This window comes from Embiotoca jacksoni, unplaced genomic scaffold (assembly GCF_022577435.1).
Source record: "Embiotoca jacksoni isolate LCO1_2020_lvr unplaced genomic scaffold, fEmbJac1.0.p SCAF_21, whole genome shotgun sequence".
Classification (NCBI taxonomy): domain Eukaryota; kingdom Metazoa; phylum Chordata; class Actinopteri; family Embiotocidae; genus Embiotoca; species Embiotoca jacksoni.
In genome coordinates, this window is record NW_027185352.1 from 269747 (window position 1) to 295000 (window position 25254).

Below are 25254 nucleotides of genomic sequence, written 5' to 3' on the forward strand. Positions count from 1 at the left end.
CAGTCTTCATTGAGATGTTCAGTCTTTGTCCAGATGTTCAGTTTTTGTCCAGTTTTTGTCCAGATGTTCAGTTTTTGTCTAAATATTGTCTTTGTCCAGAAGTTCAGTCTTTGTCCAGATGTTGAGACTTTGTCTAGATGTTCAGTCTTTGTCCAGATGTTCAGTCTTTGTCCAGATGTTCAGTCTTCGTCCCGATGTCCAGTTTTTTTCCTCCAGATTTTCAGTATTTGTCCAGATGTTCAGGTTTTTTTCCCCCAGATGTTCAGTCTTCATCGAGATGTTCAGTCTTTGTCCAGATGTTCAGTAATTGTTCAGAAGTTCAGTCTGTGTCCAGATGTTCAGTCTTTATCGAGATGTTCAGTGTTGGTCCAGATGTTCAGTCTTCGACCAGATGTTGTCTTCGTCCAGATGTTCACTCTTCGTTCTGATGTTTATTGCTTGGCCACATTTTCAGTTTTCGTCCAGATGTTCAGTCTTTGTCCTGATTTTCAATCTTTGTCCAGATTTTCGGTCTTCAAGATGTTCAGTCTTTGTCCAGTTGTTCAGTTTTTGTCCAGATGTTCAGTCTTTGTCCAGATGTTCAGACTTTGTCCAGATGTTCAGTCTTCAACAAGATGTTCAGTCTTTGTCCAGATGTTCAGACTTTGTCCAGATGTTCAGTCTTTGTCCAGATGTTCAGTTTTTCCCCCCAGATGTTCAGTCTTTGTCCAGATGTTCAGTTTTTTTTTTCTTCCAGATTTTTAGTCTTTTTCCAGACGTTTAATCTTTGTCCAAATGTTCAGTTTTTGTCCAGATGTTCAATCTTTGTCCAGATGTTCAGTCTTTGTCCAGAAGTTCAATCTTTGTCCAGATGTTCAGTCTGTTGGTCTCGTTAACCCTCCTGTTGTCATCTATATTGACGTAAATTCTCATCATATCATCACATTTTAAGCGTCAAATCTCCTCCTGCTCATGTCATCTCTCCTCTACCGACAAGTGATGTGTCGCAATAAATATCGCAGGCATAAGGAATTGTGGGACGGCGTCACCTCCTATCCTTTATAAAGGATGGTCCGGTAAATCTTCTTCCTAAAAATTTTTAGAATTCAAACAGCTCTTAATATGGAGGAACCTTCCTCAGCCAGTGTTTCTCCCAGCATGCAGCCGGCAGAAGACCGTCACACATACTTAAACATACAAACACATCTTCACCTCCACCTCACGTGTGGGCGTGAAGTCAGCTGACTAAGACTCATCTTAGTCTGCTGCTGTGTGTAACCATGACAACTCCATCAGCTCTCATTGTGTTCATGTATCTGTCCTCCAGTTTCTGGCACTTCATTCTCCGTCACTTTGTTTTTATTCGTGGATTTCAGAGCCACTCGGGTCATTTAAAGCCGTCCTGTGCATACGCTTCCTGTCTCCGTGGCGACAGCACACAGAGGCTGCAGGAGCTCAGTGCTGGCCAATCAATACCTCCAGCTGAGGCCCTATGTGTGTGTGTGTGTGTGTGTGTGTGTGTGTGTGTGTGTGTGTGTGTGTGTGTGTGTGTGTGTGTGTGTTTGGGCTGTGATAGCAGATGTAATCACAGCCATGCCAGCGGTGTGTTGTCGTGCACAGACGGGTGTGATTGAATTTAGGCTTTTAGTGAAGGCAGCAGTTGTCTGGCTGAGAGCTGGTCTCTAAGGTAGCTGACAGACCGCGCCCCTCTGAGGCCAGAGGTTGGGCCCCATCCTGCCTGTCCATCATAATCATTTCAATATAAAGTATGTCGGGCATGTTTAAAAGCCTCCATCTGATGAACGCCTTTCATCTGCGCTGACAGACACGGCGGTTCAGCCTCCACGATGACAGACACGCCGAGCGAGGAGGCCTGTCATCGGAGGAGAGAAGTTTTTAACGGCTTCCAGATGTTTGATTAGAAGCTGCGTGTTGGAGGATTTGTGTTTGTGTGTGTGTGTGTCTGTGTGTTTCTGCTGATGTTCTGGGTTCATTAACACATGTTCCGCTGGACCTGCTGAACATACAACATCAGGTTGCGTTTGTTTCTGAGGATAGTGTGTGTGTGTGTGTGTGTGTGTGTGTGTGTGTGTGTGTGTGTGTGTGTGTGTGTGTGTGTGTGTGTGTGTGTGTGTGTGTGTGTGTGTGTGTGTGTTCTGAGGATTGTGTGTGTGTGTGTGTGTGTGTGTGTGTGTGTGTGTGTGTGTGTGTGTGTGTGTTTCTGAGGATAGTGTGTGTGTGTGTGTGTGTGTGTGTGTGTGTGTGTGTGTGTGTGTGTGTGTGTGTGTGTGTGTGTGTGTGTGTGTGTGTGTGTGTGTGTTTCTGAGGATTGTGTGTGTGTGTGTGTGTGTGTGTGTGTGTGTGTGTGTGTGTGTGTGTGTTTCTGAGGATAGTGTGTGTGTGTGTGTGTGTGTGTGTGTGTGTGTGTGTGTGTGTGTGTGTGTTTGTGTGTGTGTGTGTGTGTGTGTGTGTTTCTGAGGATAGTGTGTGTGTGTGTGTGTGTGTGTGTGTGTGTGTGTGTGTGTGTGTGTGTGTGTGTGTGTGTGTGTTTCTGAGGATAGTGTGTGTGTGTGTGTGTGTGTGTGTGTGTGTGTGTGTGTGTGTGTGTGTGTGTGTGTGTGTGTGTGTGTGTGTGTGTGTGTGTGTGTGTGTGTGTGTGTTTCTGAGGATAGTGTGTGTGGGTGTGTGGTCATTGTACAGTGTGTAGCTGAGACACGTCCTCACTGGCCGACATTCCTCCTCTACCTGAAAAGACAAGAACACACACAGTCAGATCAAACCGGATCAGGAGCAGAACAGAGTGGTCGATGTCTGTGTTGGACCGTGAGGACAGACTGTCCAGTGATCAGTCAGTCCAATGTTGTAACTTCCTTTTTCTGTTTCAAGTTAAAAGCCTTCCAGTCTTACAGCTGGTTTGGACCAGGTTCTGTTAGAATATTGTTTATTAGATTTCATTGGCTATACAGTTGGAGCCTCTCGTTAGTGTTGATGTGTTGATGTGTTTTATGATCCACTGCTGAAACAGGAAATACATTTTAAAAGAAACATCATTTCTGTAAACATGATGGATGGATGTGGTCCATTGATGACATGCTGGTTCTGGATGCATCAGAACCATATTTACTGACAGTATGTAGTTTCAGACGGTCAGTAAAATATTATGATGACAGTATGATGCTGGTTACACACTCCAGCTCTCAGAGACGACAGTGGTCCACAGGAATGTTTGATTATTATTATATATTGAAGTTAGCCTCAGTAACCAAACAGCTTCTGTGTCCTGACCAATCAGAACCATCAGTGATGTCATCACCCATCAGTGATGTCATCAACCATCAGTGATGTCATCGTTGGTTTGTGAACATTATGAATCCTCCAGTTCAGATTCTGTCCGTCACCATCTTGTTAGTTCGGAGCGGTTTGGAGCAGGAAGTGACCATATTTGGACGAGCTGGGGGAGGAGCCAGGGGTGGATCTGACCAATCTGATCGGAAACCATGACGATACTACGTCCCGCCCACCGATAGCTGTAACCTGACTGCACCACAGACCTGTCAATCAAACAGACACGCCCCCAAAAACAGGTCTTCTTGAATCTTCTTTTCTAATGAATGAGGGATTATTTTCAGATGGACCTCCAGAAAACTAATAAGAAGGAGTGACTTTAGCTAACAACACCGAGATAACTCCCCTCCACCCCGACCTCCTCCTGCTGCAGTTTGTAAGTTTGAGCTTCACTCGTTCTGCAGTCTGTGTTGGTGTTATAGGGCAGTGTGCCATCAGAGTCATGGTGCGGTGGTTGTGGTTACCTTACATGACTGCAGCCGAGCGCTCACATCACTGCTGTTTCATTGTTGTGTAAAACGGAGAGTTTCTCTTCCATGCAGTGTGGAGTGTTTGTTATGAGACAAAATGGAGCGCCGGCGTGGTTTAATACCTGAATAAATACACGCTGCCTCCCGGCCTGATGTCTGTCCTCTCTGCTGCCAGCACATCCAACGCTCTCCAAGAAAACTGGATCCCCTGTCCTCCATCCACAATTATTTTTGGAGGCTCAGGTTTCTGCAAATGTATTTGATTTAATTGCTTTTCACTGCAAATATTTGTTAAAACTACACAGCTCCTCTCGCTGTGTGCAGCTCATCCTCTGGAGGAATGAGCTGCACATTCCTCCAACCAGTCCAGCAGCAGTCTCAGTGACAGCAGCTACATTCCTGCTCCTGTTTTGGTTCTGTGTCTATGCAGGTCGACAGACCTCTTATAGAACAGCCCGACCCTGCTGCCGACCTCTGCTGGGACCAGAGGTGAGGAGTGAAGCTCGGCCCGGTGTGGGCCGCTCGGTCTGCGGTGATCAGTTGGGCTGTTTCCTGGATCTTCATCAGGGCGCTGAGCCCCGCAGCAGCATCACGCTCTGCTCTGGAGTCAGGTTTCTCTTTCCGAACACTGAGCTGCTCAGGCTCTCAGCGAGGCGGGGGGGCTTGTTTCCTTTGGCCCAGGTGGATGTTAGCGAGCCTTCTCATTTGGCCCTTGGCCTCGTCCGCGGCCAGCCGACTGTATGTGAAAAGTTCACTTCCAAAATATCTCCCTGCTAGAAACATTCACTCCCTGAAGGTCTCAACTAAAAGTAGATTCCATTCTGCAGGAGGACTATTATTCATGTTATTGATATTTGGGTTCAGACTTTCCACAATATTCTTCTTAACTGACGCAGACAAACAGAAGTCAGCGTTCCATCCAGTGAACTTTCAGCTCTGCTCTCCCTGAACCTGAAGTTAAACTCTGAATCAGGTCCTTCAGCATTCAGTACATCTCTGTCCTCCTGTTGTAGAAGGACATCTCTGTCCTCCTGTTGTAGAGGGACATCTCTGTCCTCCTGTTGTAGAGGGCGGAGACGTCTCCCTGGTGTGAGCATAATCCTCGTCCGTCTGTCAACACCTCTGCGCAGACGCCGGCATGGTTCTGATGTTATTGGAGCGTGCTAACCAATCAGCAATGACGACTGTAAACACTACTGCTGTTGTTTTAACCACTGCCATGTCATTGCACTTAGACACGCCCCCTGGCCTCTGATTGGTCGGCTCCTCAGAGGGTTTCCAGACTATAATCACAGTCAGGACGGACGCTCTGAGCTATAACTACATCCCAAACAATCCTTTTTACTGCTGAAGTGTGTATGATGATGGTAAAGTGTGACAGTGTGTGTGTGCGTGTGTGTGTGTGTGTGTGTGTGTGTGTGTGTGTGTGTGTGTGTGTGTGTGTGTGTGTGTGTGCGTGTGTGTATTTTTGACTTTTGGAGGACTACATCCAGCCGGATCACTTGAACTAAAGTAAAGTAGAATCTTTAAATACTCTTCTCTGTTAAAGTTTATTATTACATCTGCTGTTTTAGGATATCTAGACTGCTAAAGCTTATCTGTTTTTTGGTAGCTGGAATTGTTTGTGATTGGATTCTTGTTTTCACTCAAGTAACTGAGTCAAAGAGAACAAGTTTAGAGTTAAACTGATGGTCTTTATTTCAATTCTATTAAGGACTAAGTTGTATTTGACTTTCTACCAGTTTGAGGTAAAAAAGACTCTCCAAGAGAAGTAGGGACAAAATCTAGAGACTGTCTGAAAGTTTTCTTTGTTTAGTAATCAGTGGTGAGTTTCTATTCCCGCCCATTTGCAACACCTGGTGACGGGAGGTCTAACGAGCAGGAGGTGTGGTCTAACGAGAAGGAGGTGTGGTCTGACGAGCAGGAGGTGTGGTCTAACGAGCAGGAGGTGTGGTCTGACCAGCTGTAGTCAACCCTGTTATAATACCAGGAAGTGTTTGAAGCGTCAGCTTCAGCGTTAGCGAGGACTCGTCGTATGGAGAGTCGGAGGATAAAGACTGAGGAGTCTTTTGTTGGAGACTCGGAGGATAAAGACTGAGTACTCTTTCGTTGGAGACTCGGAGGATCAAGACAAAGGAGTCTTTCGTTGGAGTCTCCAGAGACTCAGAGGATCAAGACAAAGGAGTCTTTCCTTGGAGACTCGGAGGATAAAGACTGATGAGTCTTTCGTTGGAGACTCGGAGGATAAAGACTGGGGAGTCTTTCGTTGGAGACTCGGAGGATAAAGACTGAGTAGTCTTTCGTTGGAGACTCGGAGGATCAAGACAAAGGAGTCTTTCGTTGGAGTCTCCAAAGACTCGGAGGATCAAGACAAAGGAGTCTTTCCTTGGAGACTCAGAGGATCAAGACAAAGGAATCTTTCGTTGGAGACTCGGAGGATCAAGACAAAGGAGTCTTTCGTTGGAGACTCGGAGGATCAAGACAAAGGAGTCTTTTGTTGGAGACTCGGAGGATAAAGACAAAGGAGTCTTTCGTTGGAGACTCAGAGGATAAAGACTGAGGAGTCTTTCCTTGAAGACTCGGAGATAAAGAGTGAGGAGTCTTTCGTTGGAGTCTTCGGGGGACGCTGAGTATAAGTACTACTATCTGAGTATGTGTGTACTTTCCGTCCCTGTGCGTATATCTACTTGTAGATACTACAGGCCTCTCACTCGTTCACACCAACACCGTAACCTTTCCTCTGTTATCTGTCCCACCTGTTCCACTCATACCCAACACCTCGTCACAGGAGGACTCTGGACTGTCAGTCAGCTGCAGGACAGACTTCATCTCTGGACTTCCTTGGTCTCACTGAGACCTGGATCACACTGGACAACATCCACCCTGCTGCTCTCTCCTCTGTCTTCTCCTTCAGCCACACCCCCAACCCTCTGGTAGGGGGGGGGAGGGGGTACAGGTCTACTCATCTCCCGAAATGGAGGTTTTCTCTTTACCCACTTCCACTTCCTACCTCACTGTCTCTTGAGTTTCATGCTGTGGCAGTTACTCATCTGGTACAATTAAACATTGTTGTCCTCTACCGTCCTCCAGGTCCTTTCGGAGATTTATTGGACGAATTAGACGTCCTCCTGTCAAACGTCCCAGAAAATGGTCCTCCACTTGTCCTTCTGGGTGACTTTAACATCCAGACTGAGAAGTCATCTGACCTTGTGCTCTTCCTGTCTTCCTTTGCTGTCTCCCTCAGTCCTTCCCCTCCTCCTCACAAAGATTGGAACCACCTGGACTATATTTCACCAGAAACTGCTCCACATCTAACCTCACTGTAACTCCACTTCATGTCTCCGACCACTTCTGTATCTCTTACTCTCTCAAACTGACAACCCAACACCAGGTTCTGGTCCAGGTTCTGGTCCAGGTTCTGGTCATCTCACGTCTAGACTACTGTAACTCCCTCCTGGCAGGTCTACCTGTTAGTACCATCTGACCTCTGCAGCTCATCCAGAATGCAGCAGCTCGACTGGTCTTTAACCTCCTAAATACACTACTCCGCTCCTCCTCCTCCTCCTCCTTCTCCTCCTCCTCCTCCTCCTCCTCCTCCTCCTCCTCCTCCTTCACTGGTTACCAGCAGCTGCCCGCATCCTTTTCCAAACATTGGTACTTGCGTACCGTGCTGTGAACAGATCAGGTCCAGTCTACATCCAGGACATGGTCCAACCTTACATCCCAGTCCGTTCACTCCGCTCCTTCTCCTCCTCCTCCTCCTCCTCCTTCTCCTCTACATCCAGGACATCGTCCAACCTTACATCCCAGCCCGTTCACTCCACTCCTCCTCCTCCTCCTCCTCCTCTGTCCCTGCTCCTAAATGGTAGAATGAGCTCCCCACCGACATCAGGACAGCAGAAACTCTGAACATCTTCCACCACAAACTAAAAACACACCTCTTCAGACTTTACTGCTCCGTCCACTGGACCGGATCTGAGGCACCTTTCCGGGTCAGGTCAGTCAAGGGACTGGTCAGCTCCGCGAAGCCCAGGATGAACCGTCTGTAATAACCGCCAGCCCCAAAAACCGCCTCACCTCTTTTTTTGTCTTGGGCTGCGGACAGGCCGCGATAGCCGGCATCTTGTCCACCTGAGAGCGCACCTGCCCGCCCCCCAAGTGGTACCCCAGATACCGTACCTCCCTCCGTCCAACTGCACATTTCCCTGGGTTGGCGGTGAGCCCAGCCTGCCTCAGGGACTCCAGCACTGCGCCCACCCGCTGCCCATGCTCCGCCCAGGTGGTGCTGTGGATGATGACATCATCCAGGTAGGCGACCGCATATGCAGTGTGCGGACGCAGCACCCGGTCCATGAGGCGTTGGAAAGTGGCCGGGGCACCGAACAACCCAAAGGGAAGTGTGGTGAATTGGTATAACCCAAACAGAGTGGAGAAGGCTGTTTTTTCCTTGGACTCCGGCGAGAGAGGAATCTGCCAGTAGCCCTTGGTTAAATCCAGTGTCGTGAAGAAACGTGCAGTGCCCAGCCAGTCCAGGAGTTCGTTGACCCGGTGAATTGGGTACGCATCAAATCGTGACACATCATTCGCCCTGCGATTGTCCACACAGAACCAAATAGATCCATCCTTCTTGACAACAAGAACAATGGGGCTACACCAGGCACTGTTTGACTCTTCTATTACTCCCATCTCCAGCATAGCCGCCAATTCTCTCTGAACAATTGTTCTCTTGTGTTCAGGTAGCCTGTAGGGTCGCGACCACACCGTCACGCCCGGAGACGTCTCAATGTTGTACACTATGAGGTTCGTGCGTCCTGGAAGGAGAGAGAACACATCAGCAAACTGCTTCTGCAACTGGGCAACGTCTGTTCTCGGAGTCCCAGAGAGATGGGCGTCATAAGGGAGCGAGGCAGGATTGGTGGACTTTGGAACCTCTGGCCCCAGCTCCTCTCTCAGATACCGCAGACACCAGAGAAACAGACTCCGCCTCTCTCCATGCTTTTAAGAGGTTGAGGTGGTAGAGCTGTGTAGCTCCGCCCCTGTCAGACCGAACCACTTCATAGTCGACGTCCCCTACTCGCCCTGTGACCACAAAGGGCCCTTGCCACTTGGCGAGGGGTTTTGAGCTGGAAGAAGGAAGCAACACAAGTACCTTTTCTCCCGGTGTGAATTGCCTCAGCTTGGCCCCTCTGTTGTACAGCCATTGTTAACGTTCCTGGGCCTGGAGCAAATTCTCACGTGACATCTGACCCAGTGTGTGGAGTTTTGCTCGCAGGTCCAGGATGTATTGAATTTCACTTTTGCCGGGGCTCGGACCTTCCTCCCAGTTTTCCTTAAGCAGGTCAAGCACCCCTCGTGGTTTCCTGCCAAACAGCAGTTCAAAGGGAGAAAATCCCGTCGAGGCCTGGGGGACCTCCCGCACTGCAAACAGAGGATCAAGCCATTTATCCCAATTACGTTCATCGTCGTGTATAAATTTACGACTCATGGACTTTAAAGTCTTATTCAGATGCTCCACAAGCCCGTCAGTCTGTGGGTGATAAACACTGGTCCGAATAGACTTAATGCCCAGTAATCCATAACCCCAGCCTAGCCTCCCGGAAGTTCCTCCTGTGGTCCTCCGGGGACAGGCCCAGCCGGTCCATAATGACCCTTTTCACGTCCGTGTACCGTCATCTGGACTCGGGAGGCAGCCCCAGAGCTGCTGTCAGGAGAGGCAGGAGTCGCACCGCCCACTCTGCCGCCGGCCAGGCACACGCCTTCGCCATCGACTCGAACATGTCCATAAAGGCCTGTACGTCATCCGCCGGCGTCATCTTGTGCATGGCCACCCCGGTGAAGGACTCCGGTCCTGGCGCTGGTGGGGCCACCGCTGGTCGGGCCGCTAGCTGTTCCCAGGCGCGGGTCTGTCGCTCGGCTTGGGCCTGCAACGCGCCCAGGAGCTGGCGGTTCGCCTCCGCCTGATCGCGCTGCATCGCTGCGATCCCGCCCAGCAGCTGCCCTAATATGACGATCGGCTGCGTCGGCATTCTGCTCTGATGTTCACCTGTGTCCATGGCCCCACGTTGGGTGCCACTGTAGCAAGGTTGGTGCTACCGGGGTCTCTCCTGGACACAGATGACACGCTCAGTCGTACGTTCAGGTGTAAAATGCCTTTATTTGCCCGGTCCATACACCAATGTCTCCATGCAACAGCTCCTCCCCAGCCTCTTTCTCCCTGCTCCCTTTATAGGGGAGAGCTCATCAGTCCCTATTTGGCTCAGCTGTGCTCATTACCCCTTCCTGGCATCGTTCCCTGAACCACTCCTCCCACTCTCTACCCCCTGCAGCTGAGCTAACCACACCCTGCCACCACATTGTGTTTGGATCAATCAGACGCCTCCTGTTGATGCTGGATAATAGTGTTGAGGAGGACCTCAACTCCACCTGGTGAACAGTGTCTCTGTCAGAGGTTTATCTTTCTGAGTTTAACTCATCAGCTCAGAGCACCTGCTGTTCGTGTGTGTATCTGTCAGGTCTCTGATGGTGCTCTTGAGTGAAGTCAGCCTGAGAGCTCGGGCAGCACACCTGGAAACACCTGTCTGCTGTCACATGTCTGTGAGACCTGGATGATGCAAAATGACTTCTTTGTGTCGTACTCTTACCGCGGTATATGCATCGATGAAACGGTCCTCTGACTTTTTTACTGTTGCTGTCACTTTAATTTGTTCTGTTCATGAGAAATGTTTGAAAAGCTCATAGCATAATTTCCACTTCACAAACTAATGCAGAGAATATTAAATAACAATAATACAGATGTTTTAGAGAAACATGTGAAGAGCCTGAAACTGTACATCTCAACTCATAATTAGTTGATGTTGTTTTCCACAATAAAACTTCCTGTTCAGAAATGCATGTTGGATGAGCGCTCCTTTCATACGTTGTCACATAAAGTTGTGTTTTTATAGATGACTTCCTGTCTTTCCTTCTGATGTTTCCTCTACACAGATATCGATGAATGTCAGGAGAACAACGGAGGCTGTGATCACTTCTGCAGGAACACCGTGGGCTCCTTCGAGTGCAGCTGCCAGAAAGGCCACAAACTGCTCACCGATGAACGGACATGCCAAGGTCAGAGACCGACAGCTGTCAATCATTCACTGGGGCTCTTTATGATACCAGCTGTGTGATCAGGTCAGAGTGTCACCCATCAGTCAAACAATCAGAGGCACTTTGGAGTTTGACGTCAATAGTTTAGAGACGAAAAAAGCTTCATGACACTTTGGGTTCTATTTTCACAAGTTTGGCATTTTGGTGCATCGCAGGGGGCTTTTTTCTGTTTTAGAGGTTCAACATAAACCCAGTTGCGCTGAGATGTGTGGAACAACACAGGAGGAGGTGTGTCGGTAAAGATGCACCCGTGCAGTGCAATTCTGAAGTAAATTCTGTGGTGAAATCCCTCCTTGCCTGCGCCAGCTCAGACCAGGTCTAAATACAGCACAAGGTGGCACTCAGGTTAACTACACTTGATTTGTAATTAAATTACCTATAAAGAGGAAATAGTTCAAAAGGGTTTCAATATCCTCATCTGGTTTAGTAATCTAGCAGCTATGTGAGACCACAGAGTGACAATGTGTCATCTACACAATAAAGGATAAAGCAGTTTACAAAAAGCAGCTTAGTTCATTTAATTGAAAAATTAATTATTCACACTCAAAACTCCTGGTGCAGTTTATTTATCAACACCACAACATCAGTTTGTTTATCAACACCACAACATCAGTTTATTTATCAACACACATCAGTTTATTTATTAACACACGTCAGTTTATTTATTAACACCTCAACATCAGTGTATTTATTAACACCACAACATCAGTTTATTTATCAACACCACAACATCAGTTTATTTATTAACACCACAACATCAGTTTATTTATTAACACCACAACATCCGTTTATTTATTAACGCACATCAGTTTATTTATTAACACCTCAACATCAGTTTATTTATTAACACACATTAGTTTATTTATTAACACCACATCAGTTTATTTATTAACACCACAACATCAGTTTATTTATCAACACCACAACATCAGTTTATTTATCAACACCACAACATCAGTTTATTTATTAACGCACATCAGTTTATGTATTAACACCTCAACATCAGTTTATTTATTAACACACATCAGTTTATTTATTAACACCACAACATCAGTTTATTTATTATCACCATAACATCAGTTTATTTATTAACACCTCAACGTCAGTTTATTTATAATCACCACAACATCAGTTTATTTATAATCACCACAACATCAGTTTATTTATCAACACCACAACATCAGTTTATTTATTAACACCAACACATCAGTTTATTTATTAACACCACAACATCAGTTTATTCATTATCACCACAACATCAATTTATTTATAATCACCACAACATCAGTTTATTTATCAACACACATCAGTTTATTTATTAACACACGTCAGTTTATTTATTAACACCTCAACATCAGTGTATTTATTAACACCACAACATCAGTTTATTTATCAACACCACAACATGAGTTTATTTATTAACACCAACACATCAGCTTATTTATCAACACCACAACATCAGTTTATTTATTAACACCACAACAACAGTTTATTTATTAACACCACAACATCAGTTTATTTATTAACACCACAACATCAGTTTATTTATTAACACACATTAGTTTATTTATCAACACCACAACATCAGTTTATTTATTAACGCACATCAGTTTATGTATTAACACCTCAACATCAGTTTATTTATTAACACACATCAGTTTATTTATTAACACCACAACATCAGTTTATTTATTATCACCATAACATCAGTTTATTTATTAACACACATCAGTTTATTTATTAACACCACAACATCAGTTTATTTATTATCACCATAACATCAGTTTATTTATTAACACCTCAACGTCAGTTTATTTATAATCACCACAACATCAGTTTATTTATCAACACCACAACATAAGTTTATTTATTAACACCAACACATCAGTTTATTTATAATCACCACAACATCAGCTTATTTATTAACACCACAACATCAGTTTATTTATTAACACCACAACATCAGTTTATTTATTAACACCACAACATCCGTTTATTTATTAACACACATCAGTTTATTTATTAACACCTCAACATCAGTATATTTATTAACGCACATCAGTTTATTTATTAACACACGTCAGTTTATTTATTAACACCTCAACATCAGTGTATTTATTAACACCACAACATCAGTTTATTTATCAACACCACAACATCAGTTTATTTATTAACACCAACACATCAGCTTATTTATTAACACCACAACATCAGTTTATTTATGAACACCACAACATCAGTTTATTTATTAACACCACAACATCAGTTTATTTATTAACACCACAACATCCGTTTATTTATTAACACACATCAGTTTATTTATTAACACCTCAACATCAGTATATTTATTAACGCACATCAGTTTATTTATTAACACCTCAACATCAGTTTATATATTAACACACGTCAGTTTATTTATTAACACCTCAACATCAGTGTATTTATTAACACCACAACATCAGTTTATTTATTAACACCACAACATCAGTTTATTTATTAACACCACAACATCAGTTTATTTATTAACACCTCAACGTCAGTTTATTTATTAACACACATCAGTGTATTTATTAACACCACAACATCAGTTTATTTATTAACACCACAACATCAGTTTATTTATTAACACACATCAGTTTATTTATTAACACCACAACATCCGTTTATTTATTAACACCACAACATCAGTTTATTTATTAACACACATCAGTTTATTTATTAACACCACAACATCCGTTTATTTATTAACACACATCAGTTTATTTATTAACACCACAACATCAGTTTATTTATCAACACCACAACATCAGTTTATTTATTAACGCACATCAGTTTATGTATTAACACCACAACATCAGTTTATTTATTAACACACATCAGTTTATTTATTAACACCACAACATCAGTTTATTTATTATCACCATAACATCAGTTTATTTATCAACACCACAACATCAGTTTATTTATTAACGCACATCAGTTTATGTATTAACACCTCAACATCAGTTTATTTATTAACACACATCAGTTTATTTATTAACACCACAACATCAGTTTATTTATTATCACCATAACATCAGTTTATTTAGTAACACCTCAACGTCAGTTTATTTATCATCACCACAACATCAGTTTATTTATAATCACCACAACATCAGTTTATTTATTAACACCACAACATCAGTTTATCCATTATCACCACAATATCAGTTTATTTATAATCACCACAACATCAGTTTATTTATAATCACCACAACATCAATTTATTACTACATCTTGCCACTGTGCAATCATTATACACTTTCCATGGAGTCCTTTGTTTGTGCTGAGATATTCTAACAGTTTAGCTGACCTTTGGTATTTGAAAACTTTTTTTCATCTGACAGTGTCAAAGGTGAAGAACAAGTATTTCTGCCACATACCTTTATACTTTACCTGCCTTGCTGAGTGTAGATGATTAAAGGTCATGTGTGAGGGGTCATTTCTCCTGGAAACATGTTCCTGAGATGTTTGCAGTAGAGCTGACGTCCTCAGCTGGGTGTGTTGTGTTTGTAAGGAGCCTCCTTTGGATCAGCGGTGATGTTTGTATGACCAAAGGCAGATTACTGGTTACAAGTCAGAGCAGACGAGACGGGAGCACACAAACACCAAATTATTTCTATTAACAACAAACCCCTGAGGGGCGTCTGTCCCCAGCCCAAAACCACCGGGGTGAGACCGTGTGCATGCATGTGTGTCTGTGTGTGTGATTCTCTGTGCTGCAGTTCATTCAGATTCTTTAATAAAGTGGTGTTGAGTGTTGGGAGCCACATCACAGCTCCGCTGCCTATTTCTGACTCACCTTTGCCCACCGGTGCCAGTAGGTGCCAGGTTTGTCCCTTCCACTGACATCCAGCCTGATCAGCTTCAACACGACCTTCACATGAAACAGAAGCTTTCATTTGTCTGCTCTCTCTTTGCTGTGAGCTCTTCCAGAGTAAATAGCTCCTGGTGATCCACTACATGCCAGTGTTGGAGTGTGTGCCAGGACGGGTTGAGAGACCTGAGCAGGAAGATTGATCATTCGCCATCGCTGCAGAAGTAGCTTCCACAAATGATTCCTTCTCTTCTAAATGTTTAGAGAGGCGGAGAGCAGTGAGATAAATGTCCACAATCACCGTGGAGTCACCTCATCGTGACCGAGGGTGTGTCTCAGAAAAAAATGCATCAGAAGACACCAGAGAAACCCACCTTTTGTGTGTATGTTCTCTTAGCATGACACAGCTGAAGGCAGCTCCTGTGTGCCACCCCGCTCTCTTTATGTAAACTCTGCTTGTGGGCAGCTCCAAACAGGAAAGCTATTCCTAAGTCCTCACATGGACATTTGCCTGCAGTATTTACCGAGCCAACATCCAGGCCATAACAACTTCCTCCACATGACAAACTCCATTATAACATGTAGTATTTTTAGCCGCTGTAAAGCCCCGCGCAGCAGCCTGAAATAAACCAGGTGAGCTTGAAAAGGTGCCCTCCATTCCTGCTAGGTTAATAACATTTTGTGCAGGACAAGTATACATAAACACACGCACACACACTCAGACAGTGACGTAACGGTGAATGTGAGACATCTGAACCTCTGACAGCAAGTTTTCCCCGCTGGGTTTGTCAGAGGGAGCTCTTGTCCTGCAGCATGGTTTGTTTACTATAATGTCCGCGGTGATGAATGAGACATCCTCTGTGTCCCGGTGAGCAGCTTGTGTTTGTCCACAAGTGAGTCATTCAGATGTCAGTGTGTACAAGCTTCTCTTCCCTCTGACCTTTACTGCCATGCAGACTAGAACCCAGACTGAATCAGTCACAGATATTCTGAGTTTCAGTCTCCTGGATGAAACTAAACATGAAACATGCTGATTACATTTGTTATGTAATCAGCATTATGAGTTATTTTGTCAGACTGGACAGAGCGGCTGCAGCTCCACTGAAGACATCATGCATTGTTTTCAACCATCAACCATCAGTGACGTCATCATCCATCAGTGACGTCATCAACCATCAGTGATGTCATCCACCATCAGTGATGTCATCGTTGGCTTGTGAACATTATGAATCCTCCAGTTCAGATTCTGTCCGTCACCATCTTGTTAGTTCGGAGCGGTTTGTAGCAGGAAGTGACCATATTTGGACGAGCTGGGGGAGGAGCCAGCGGTGGATCTGACCGATCTGATTGGAAACCTGAGGATACTACGTCCCGCTCACCGATAGCTGTAACCTGACTGCACCACAGGCCTGTCAATCAAACAGACACGCCCCCAAAAACAGGTCTTCTTGAATCTTCTTTTCTAATGAATGAGGGATTATTTTCAGATGGACCTCCAGAAAACTAATAAGAAGGAGTGACTTCAGCTAACAACACCGAGAGAACTGATGGACACATTTTATTCACTTTGGATTTGATGAGAGAAGTTGAATGGGAGTCTATGGAGCCGGAGGCTTTTTGGAGCCGACCTCTAGTGGCACTCGCTGGTATTGCAGCTGAAGACACTTCTGGATCGGAACCATTTTACAGACCTGAAGCTACGAACTCTTTTATAAACAGTCTGTGGTTGATTTCTAGAGATGAGTTCTTTTATATTAATGATGGTAAACTGTCATTAGAGAGAACAATCAGGAAATTTATATTAATATGTATTTCTGTGGTCATTAATATAAAACTCTGATGACATCACTCTCCTCAGTTCTGTCTGTCACTCAGAGCATTAGTATTCTGCACCTTCGTCTGTCTCATCTGTCATCTGTCTCACTTGTCGTGTCCTTCACCTGTTGTCTGTCTCACCTGTCGTGTCCTTAACCTGCCGTCTGTCTCACCTGTCGTCTGTCTCACCTGTCGTGTGTCTCACCTGTTGTGTATGTCATCTGTCGTGTGTCTAACCTGTCGTTTCCTTCACCTGTTGTCTGTCTCACCTGTCATCTGTCTCACCTGTCGTGTCCTTCATCTATTGTGTATCTCACCTATTGTTTATCTCACCTTTCGTGTGTCTCACCTGTCGTGTGTCTCTTCTGTTGTGTCTCTCCTGTCGTGTGTCTCACCTGTCGTGTGTCTCTCCTGTCGTGTGTCTCACCTGTCGTGTGTCTCCTGTCGTGTGTCTCTCCTGTCGTGTGTCTCACCTGTCGTGTGTCTCTCCTGTCGTGTGTCTCACCTGTCGTGTGTCTCACCTGTCGTGTGTCTCCTGTCGTGTGTCTCACCTGTCATGTGTCTCACCTGTCGTATGTATCCTGTCGTGTGTCTCTCCTGTCGTGTGTCTCACCTGTCGTGTGTCTCCTGTCGTGTGTCTCTCCTGTCGTGTGTCTCACCTGTCGTGTGTCTCACCTGTTGTGTGTCTCCTGTCGTGTGTCTCTCCTGTCGTATGTCTCACCTGTCGTGTGTGTCCTGTCGTGTGTCTCCTGTCGTATGTCTCTCCTGTCGTGTGTCTCTCCTGTCGTGTGTCTCTCCTGTCGTTTGTCTCTCCTGTCGTGTGTCTCTCCTGTCGTGTGTCTCTCCTGTCGTGTGTCTCACCTGTCGTGTGTGTCCTGTCGTGTGTCTCCTGTCGTATTTCTCTCCTGTCGTGTGTCTCTCCTGTCGTGTGTCTCCTGTCGTGTGTCTCTTCTGTCGTGTGTCTCTCCTGTCGTTTGTCTCTCCTGTCGTGTGTCTCTCCTGTTGTGTGTCTCACCTGTCGTGTGTGTCCTGTCGTGTGTCTCCTGTCGTTTGTCTCTCCTGTCGTGTGTCTCTCCTGTCGTGTGTCTCACCTGTCGTGTGTGTCCTGTCGTGTGTCTCCTGTCGTATGTCTCTCCTGTCGTGTGTCTCTCCTGTCGTGTGTCTCTCCTGTCGTGTGTCTCTCCTGTCGTGTGTCTCTCCTGTCGTGTTTCTCTCTTGTGTTGTGTCTCCTGTCGTGTGTCTCTCCTGTCGTGTCTCACCTGTCGTGTGTCTCTCCTGTCGTGTGTCTCACCTGTCGTGTGTCTCCTGTCGTGTGTCTCTCCTGTCGTGTGTCTCTCCTGTCGTGTGTCTCCTGTCGTGTGTCTCTCCTGTCGTGTGTCTCACCTGTCGTGTGTCTCCTGTCGTGTGTCTCTCCTGTCGTGTGTCTCTCCTGTCGTGTGTCTCACCTGTCGTATGTCTCTCCTGTCGTGTGTCTCTCCTATCGTGTTTCTCCTGTCGTGTGTCTCACCTGTCGTGTGTCTCTCCTGTCGTGTGTCTCACCTGTCGTGTTTCTCTCTTGTGTTGTGTCTCCTGTCGTGTGTCTCTCCTGTCGTGTCTCACCTGTCGTGTGTCTCTCCTGTCGTGTGTCTCACCTGTCGTGTGTCTCCTGTCGTGTGTCTCTCCTGTCGTGTGTCTCTCCTGTCGTGTGTCTCCTGTCGTGTGTCTCTCATGTCGTGTGTCTCACCTGTCGTGTGTCTCCTGTCGTGTGTCTCTCCTGTCGTGTGTCTCTCCTGTCGTGTGTCTCACCTGTCGTATGTCTCTCCTGTCGTGTGTCTCTCCTATCGTGTTTCTCTCCTGTCGTGTGTCTCACCTGTCGTGTGTCTCTCCTGTCGTGTGTCTCACCTGTCGTATGTCTCTCCTGTCGTGTGTCTCTCTTGTGTTGTGTCTCCTGTCGTGTGTCTCTCCTGTCGTGTGTCTCTCCTGTCGTGTGTCTCACCTGTCGTATGTCTCTCCTGTCGTGTGTCTCTCCTATCGTGTTTCTCCTGTCGTGTGTCTCTCCTGTCGTGTGTCTCACCTGTCGTATGTCTCTCCTGTCGTGTGTCTCTCCTATCGTGTTTCTCCTGTCGTGTGTCTCACCTGTCGTGTGTCTCTCCTGTCGTGTGTCTCACCTGTCGTGTTTCTCTCTTGTGTTGTGTCTCCTGTCGTGTGTCTCTCCTGTCGTGTCTCACCTGTCGTGTGTCTCTCCTGTCGTGTGTCTCACCTGTCGTGTGTCTCCTGTCGTGTGTCTCTCCTGTCGTGTGTCTCTCCTGTCGTGTGTCTCCTGTCGTGTGTCTCTCCTGTCGTGTGTCTCACCTGTCGTGTGTCTCCTGTCGTGTGTCTCTCCTGTCGTGTGTCTCTCCTGTCGTGTGTCTCACCTGTCGTATGTCTCTCCTGTCGTGTGTCTCTCCTATCGTGTTTCTCTCCTGTCGTGTGTCTCACCTGTCGTGTGTCTCTCCTGTCGTGTGTCTCACCTGTCGTATGTCTCTCCTGTCGTGTGTCTCTCCTATCGTGTTTCTCCTGTCGTGTGTCTCACCTGTCGTGTGTCTCTCCTGTCGTGTGTCTCACCTGTCGTGTTTCTCTCTTGTGTTGTGTCTCCTGTCGTGTGTCTCTCCTGTCGTGTGTCTCTCCTGTCGTGTGTCTCACCTGTCGTATGTCTCTCTTGTCGTGTGTCTCTCCTATCGTGTTTCTCCTGTCGTGTGTCTCACCTGTCGTGTGTCTCTCCTGTCGTGTGTCTCACCTGTCGTGTTTCTCTCTTGTGTTGTGTCTCCTGTCGTGTCTCACCTGTCGTGTGTCTCTCCTGTCGTGTGTCTCACCTGTCGTGTGTCTCCTGTCGTGTGTCTCTCCTGTCGTGTGTCTCACCTGTCGTGTGTCTCCTGTCGTGTGTCTCTCCTGTCGTGTGTCTCTCCTGTCGTGTGTCTCACCTGTCGTGTGTGTCCTGTCGTGTGTCTCCTGTCGTATGTCTCTCCTGTCGTGTGTCTCTCCTGTCGTGTGTCTCCTGTCGTGTGTCTCTCCTGTCGTTTGTCTCTCCTGTTGTGTGTCTCTCCTGTCGTGTGTCTCACCTGTCGTGTGTGTCCTGTCGTGTGTCTCCTGTCGTATGTCTCTCCTGTCGTGTGTCTCTCCTGTCGTGTGTCTCACCTGTCGTGTGTCTCCTGTCGTGTGTCTCTCCTGTCGTGTGTCTCTCCTGTCGTGTGTCTCACCTGTCGTGTGTGTCCTGTCGTGTGTCTCCTGTCGTGTGTCTCTTCTGTCGTGTGTCTCTCCTGTCGTGTGTCTCCTGTCGTGTGTCTCTCCTGTCGTGTGTCTCTCCTGTCGTTTGTCTCTCCTGTCGTGTGTCTCTCCTGTCGTGTGTCTCACCTGTCGTGTGTGTCCTGTTGTGTGTCTCCTGTCGTATGTCTCTCGTCGTGTGTCTCTCCTGTCGTGTGTCTCTCCTGTCGTTTGTCTCTCCTGTCGTGTTTCTCTCCTGTCGTGTGTCTCTCCTGTCCTGTGTCTCTCCTGTCGTGTGTCTCTCCTGTCGTGAGTCTCTCCTGTCGTGTGTCTCTCCTGTCGTGTTTCTCTCCTGTGTTGTGTCTCCTGTCGTGTGTCTCTCCTGTCGTGTCTCACCTGTCGTGTGTCTCTCCTGTCGTGTGTCTCACCTGTCGTATGTCTCTCCTGTCGTGTGTCTCTCCTGTCGTGTGTCTCCTGTCGTGTGTCTCTCCTGTCGTTTGTCTCTCCTGTTGTGTGTCTCTCCTGTCGTGTGTCTCACCTGTCGTGTGTGTCCTGTCGTGTGTCTCCTGTCGTATGTCTCTCCTGTCGTGTGTCTCTCCTGTCGTGTGTCTCACCTGTCGTGTGTCTCCTGTCGTGTGTCTCTCCTGTCGTGTGTCTCTCCTGTCGTGTGTCTCACCTGTCGTGTGTGTCCTGTCGTGTGTCTCCTGTCGTGTGTCTCTTCTGTCGTGTGTCTCTCCTGTCGTGTGTCTCCTGTCGTGTGTCTCTCCTGTCGTGTGTCTCTCCTGTCGTTTGTCTCTCCTGTCGTGTGTCTCTCCTGTCGTGTGTCTCACCTGTCGTGTGTGTCCTGTTGTGTGTCTCCTGTCGTATGTCTCTCGTCGTGTGTCTCTCCTGTCGTGTGTCTCTCCTGTCGTTTGTCTCTCCTGTCGTGTGTCTCTCCTGTCGTGTGTCTCTCCTGTCCTGTGTCTCTCCTGTCGTGTGTCTCTCCTGTCGTGAGTCTCTCCTGTCGTGTGTCTCTCCTGTCGTGTTTCTCTCCTGTGTTGTGTCTCCTGTCGTGTGTCTCTCCTGTCGTGTCTCACCTGTCGTGTGTCTCTCCTGTCGTGTGTCTCACCTGTCGTGTGTCTCTCCTGTCGTGTGTCTCCTGTCGTGTGTCTCTCCTGTCGTGTGTCTCTCCTGTCGTGTCTCTCCTGTCGTGTGTCTCCTGTCGTGTGTCTCTCCTGTCGTGTGTCTCACCTGTCGTATGTCTCTCCTGTCGTGTGTCTCTCCTATCGTGTTTCTCCTGTCGTGTGTCTCACCTGTCGTGTGTCTCTCCTGTCGTGTGTCTCACCTGTCGTGTGTCTTACCTGTCGTGTGTCTCCTGTCGTGTGTCTCTCCTGTTGTGTGTCTCCTGTCGTGTGTCTCACCTGTCGTGTGTCTCACCTGTCGTGTGTCTCCTGTCGTGTGTCTCTCCTGTCGTGTGTCTCACCTGTCGTGTGTCTCCTGTCGTGTGTCTCTCCTGTCGTGTGTCTCACCTGTCGTGTGTCTCCTGTCGTGTGTCTCTCCTGTCGTGTGTCTCTCCTGTCGTGTGTCTCCTGTCGTATGTCTCTCCTGTCGTGTGTCTCTCCTGTCGTGTGTCTCCTGTCGCGTGTCTCTCCTGTCGTGTGTCTCTCCTGTCGTGTGTCTCTCCTGTCGTATGTCTCTCCTGTCGTGTGTCTCTCCTGTCGTGTGTCTCTCCTGTCGTGTGTCTCACCTGTCGTGTGTCTCCTGTCGTGTGTCTCTCCTGTCGTGTGTCTCTCCTGTCGTTTGTCTCTCCTGTCGTGTGTCTCTCCTGTCGTGTGTCTGACCTGTCGTGTGTCTCTCCTGTCCTGTGTCTCTCCTGTCGTGTGTCTCTCCTGTCGTGAGTCTCTCCTGTCGTGTGTCTCTCCTGTCGTGTTTCTCTCCTGTGTTGTGTCTCCTGTCGTGTGTCTCTCCTGTCGTGTCTCACCTGTCGTGTGTCTCTCCTGTCGTGTGTCTCACCTGTCGTGTGTCTCTCCTGTCGTGTGTCTCTCCTGTCGTGTGTCTCCTGTCGTGTGTCTCTCCTGTCGTGTGTCTCTCCTGTCGTGTCTCTCCTGTCGTGAGTCTCACCTGTCGTGTGTCTCACCTGTCGTGAGTCTCACCTGTCGTGTGTCTCACCTGTCGTGTGTCTCTCCTGTCGTGTGTCTCTCCTGTCGTGTGTCTCTCCTGTCGTGAGTCTCTCCTGTCGTGTGTCTCTCCTGTCGTGTTTCTCTCCTGTGTTGTGTCTCCTGTCGTGTGTCTCCTGTCGTGTGTCTCTCCTGTCGTGTCTCACCTGTCGTGTGTCTCTCCTGTCGTGTGTCTCACCTGTCGTGTGTCTCTCCTGTCGTGTGTCTCTCCTGTCGTGTGTCTCCTGTCGTGTGTCTCTCCTGTCGTGTCTCTCCTGTCGTGAGTCTCACCTGTCGTGTGTCTCACCTGTCGTGTGTCTCTCCTGTCGTGTGTCTCTCCTGTCGTGTGTCTCCTGTCGTGTGTCTCTCCTGTCGTGTGTCTCTCCTGTCGTGTCTCTCCTGTCGTGTGTCTCTCCTGTCGTGTGTCTCTCCTGTCGTGAGTCTCACCTGTCGTGTGTCTCTCCTGTCGTGTGTCTCTCCTGTCGTGTGTCTCTCCTGTCGTGTCTCTCCTGTCGTGTGTCTCTCCTGTCGTGAGTCTCACCTGTCGTGTGTCTCACCTGTCGTGTGTCTCCTGTCGTGTGTCTCTCCTGTCGTGTCTCTCCTGTCGTGTGTCTCCTGTCGTGTGTCTCTCCTGTCGTGTGTCTCTCCTGTCGTGTGTCTCTCCTGTCGTATGTCTCTCCTGTCGTGTGTCTCTCCTATCGTGTTTCTCCTGTCGTGTGTCTCACCTGTCGTGTGTCTCTCCTGTCGTGTGTCTCACCTGTCGTGTGTCTTACCTGTCGTGTGTCTCCTGTCGTGTGTCTCTCCTGTTGTGTGTCTCCTGTCGTGTGTCTCACCTGTCGTGTGTCTCACCTGTCGTGTGTCTCCTGTTGTGTGTCTCTCCTGTCGTGTGTCTCACCTGTCGTGTGTCTCCTGTCGTGTGTCTCTCCTGTCGTGTGTCTCACCTGTCGTGTGTCTCCTGTCGTGTGTCTCTCCTGTCGTGTGTCTCTCCTGTCGTGTGTCTCCTGTCGTATGTCTCTCCTGTCGTGTGTCTCTCCTGTCGTGTGTCTCCTGTCGCGTGTCTCTCCTGTCGTGTGTCTCTCCTGTCGTGTGTGTCCTGTCGTGTGTCTCCTGTCGTATGTCTCTCCTGTCGTGTGTCTCTCCTGTCGTGTGTCTCTCCTGTCGTGTGTCTCACCTGTCGTGTGTGTCCTGTTGTGTGTCTCCTGTTGTGTGTCTCTCCTGTCGTGTGTCTCTCCTGTCGTTTGTCTCTCCTGTCGTGTGTCTCTCCTGTCGTGTGTCTCACCTGTCATGTGTCTCTCCTGTCCTGTGTCTCTCCTGTCGTGTGTCTGTCCTGTCGTGAGTCTCTCCTGTCGTGTGTCTCTCCTGTCGTGTGTCTCCTGTCGTGTGTCTCTCCTGTCGTGTCTCACCTGTCGTGTGTCTCTCCTGTCGTGTGTCTCACCTGTCGTGTGTCTCTCCTGTCGTGTGTCTCTCCTGTCGTGTGTCTCCTGTCGTGTCTCTCCTGTCGTGAGTCTCACCTGTCGTGTGTCTCACCTGTCGTGTGTCTCTCCTGTCGTGTGTCTCTCCTGTCGTGTGTCTCCTGTCGTGTGTCTCTCCTGTCGTGTGTCTCTCCTGTCGTGTCTCTCCTGTCGTGTGTCTCTCCTGTCGTGAGTCTCACCTGTCGTGTGTCTCACCTGTCGTGTGTCTCTCCTGTCGTGTGTCTCTCCTGTCGTGTGTCTCCTGTCGTGTGTCTCTCCTGTCGTGTGTCTCTCCTGTCGTGTCTCTCCTGTCGTGTGTCTCACCTGTCGTGTGTCTCTCCTGTCGTGAGTCTCACCTGTCGTGTGTCTCTCCTGTCGTGTGTCTCTCCTGTCGTGTGTCTCCTGTCGTGTGTCTCTCCTGTCGTGTGTCTCTCCTGTCGTGTCTCTCCTGTCGTGTGTCTCTCCTGTCGTGAGTCTCACCTGTCGTGTGTCTCTCCTGTCGTGTGTCTCTCCTGTCGTGTGTCTCTCCTGTCGTGTGTCTCCTGTCGTGTGTCTCTCCTGTCGTGTGTCTCTCCTGTCGTGTCTCTCCTGTCGTGTGTCTCTCCTGTCGTGAGTCTCACCTGTCGTGTGTCTCACCTGTCGTGTGTCTCTCCTGTCGTGTGTCTCTCCTGTCGTGTGTCTCTCCTGTCGTGAGTCTCACCTGTCGTGTGTCTCACCTGTCGTGTGTCTCCTGTCGTGTGTCTCTCCTGTCGTGTGTCTCACCTGTCATGTGTCTCTCCTGTTGTGTCCCTCCTCAGACATTGATGAGTGCTCCTTTGAGAGAACTTGCGACCACACCTGCATCAACTACCCCGGCAGCTTCGAGTGTGTGTGCAACAAGGGCTACATCCTGTACGGCCTGACGCACTGTGGAGGTGAGTGTGTGTTCACAGGTGTTTTCACAGGTGTGTTCACAGGTGTGTTCACAGGTGTGTTCACAGGTGTGTTCACAGGTGTGTTCACAGAGTGTGTTCACAGGTGTGTTCACAGGTGTGTTCACAAAGTGTGTTCACAGGTGTGTTCACAGTGTGTGTTCACTGTGTGTGTTCACAGGTGTTTTCACAGGTGTGTTCACAGGTGTGTTCACAGAGTGTGTTCACAGGTGTGTTCACAGGTGTGTTCACAGGTGTGTTCACAGAGTGTGTTCACAGGTGTGTTCACAGTGTGTGTTCACAGTGTGTGTTCACAGGTGTGTTCACAGAGTGTGTTCACAGTGTGTGTTCACTGTGTGTGTTCACAGGTGTTTTCACAGGTGTGTTCACAGGTGTGTTCACAGGTGTGTTCACAGGTGTTTTCACAGGTGTGTTCACAGGTGTGTTCACAGGTGTGTTCACAGAGTGTGTTCACAGAGTGTGTTCACAGGTGTGTTCACTGTGTGTGTTCACTGTGTGTGTTCACAGGTGTGTTCACAGAGTGTGTTCACAGGTGTGTTCACAGGTGTGTTCACAGAGTGTGTTCACAGGTGTGTTCACTGTGTGTGTTCACAGGTGTGTTCACAGGTGTGTTCACAGGTGTGTTCACAGTGTGTGTTCACTGAGTGTGTTCACAGGTGTGTTCACAGGTGTGTTCACAGAGTGTGTTCACAGGTGTGTTCACAGTGTGTGTTCACTGTGTGTGTTCACAGGTGTTTTCACAGGTGTGTTCACAGGTGTGTTCACAGGTGTGTTCACAGAGTGTGTTCACAGGTGTGTTCACAGTGTGTTCACAGAGTGTGTTCACAGGTGTGTTCACAGGTGTGTTCACAGGTGTGTTCACAGTGTGTGTTCACTGTGTGTGTTCACAGGTGTTTTCACAGGTGT

General features: G+C 47.9%; 1 protein-coding gene across 8 annotated transcripts in view; it reads left to right on the forward strand.

Moving 5' to 3' along the window:
• The window catches only part of scube1 (signal peptide, CUB domain, EGF-like 1), a 155635-nt gene that overhangs the window by 92784 nt on the left and 37597 nt on the right, over positions 1 to 25254 (forward strand). For all 8 annotated transcript variants that reach the window (XM_069156325.1, XM_069156320.1, XM_069156318.1 and 5 more), the window contains 2 exons: positions 10779 to 10901; positions 24214 to 24330. In XM_069156325.1, coding sequence (XP_069012426.1) covers positions 10779 to 10901; positions 24214 to 24330 — 240 coding nt within the window. The remainder of the gene's footprint in view (positions 1 to 10778; positions 10902 to 24213; positions 24331 to 25254) is intronic.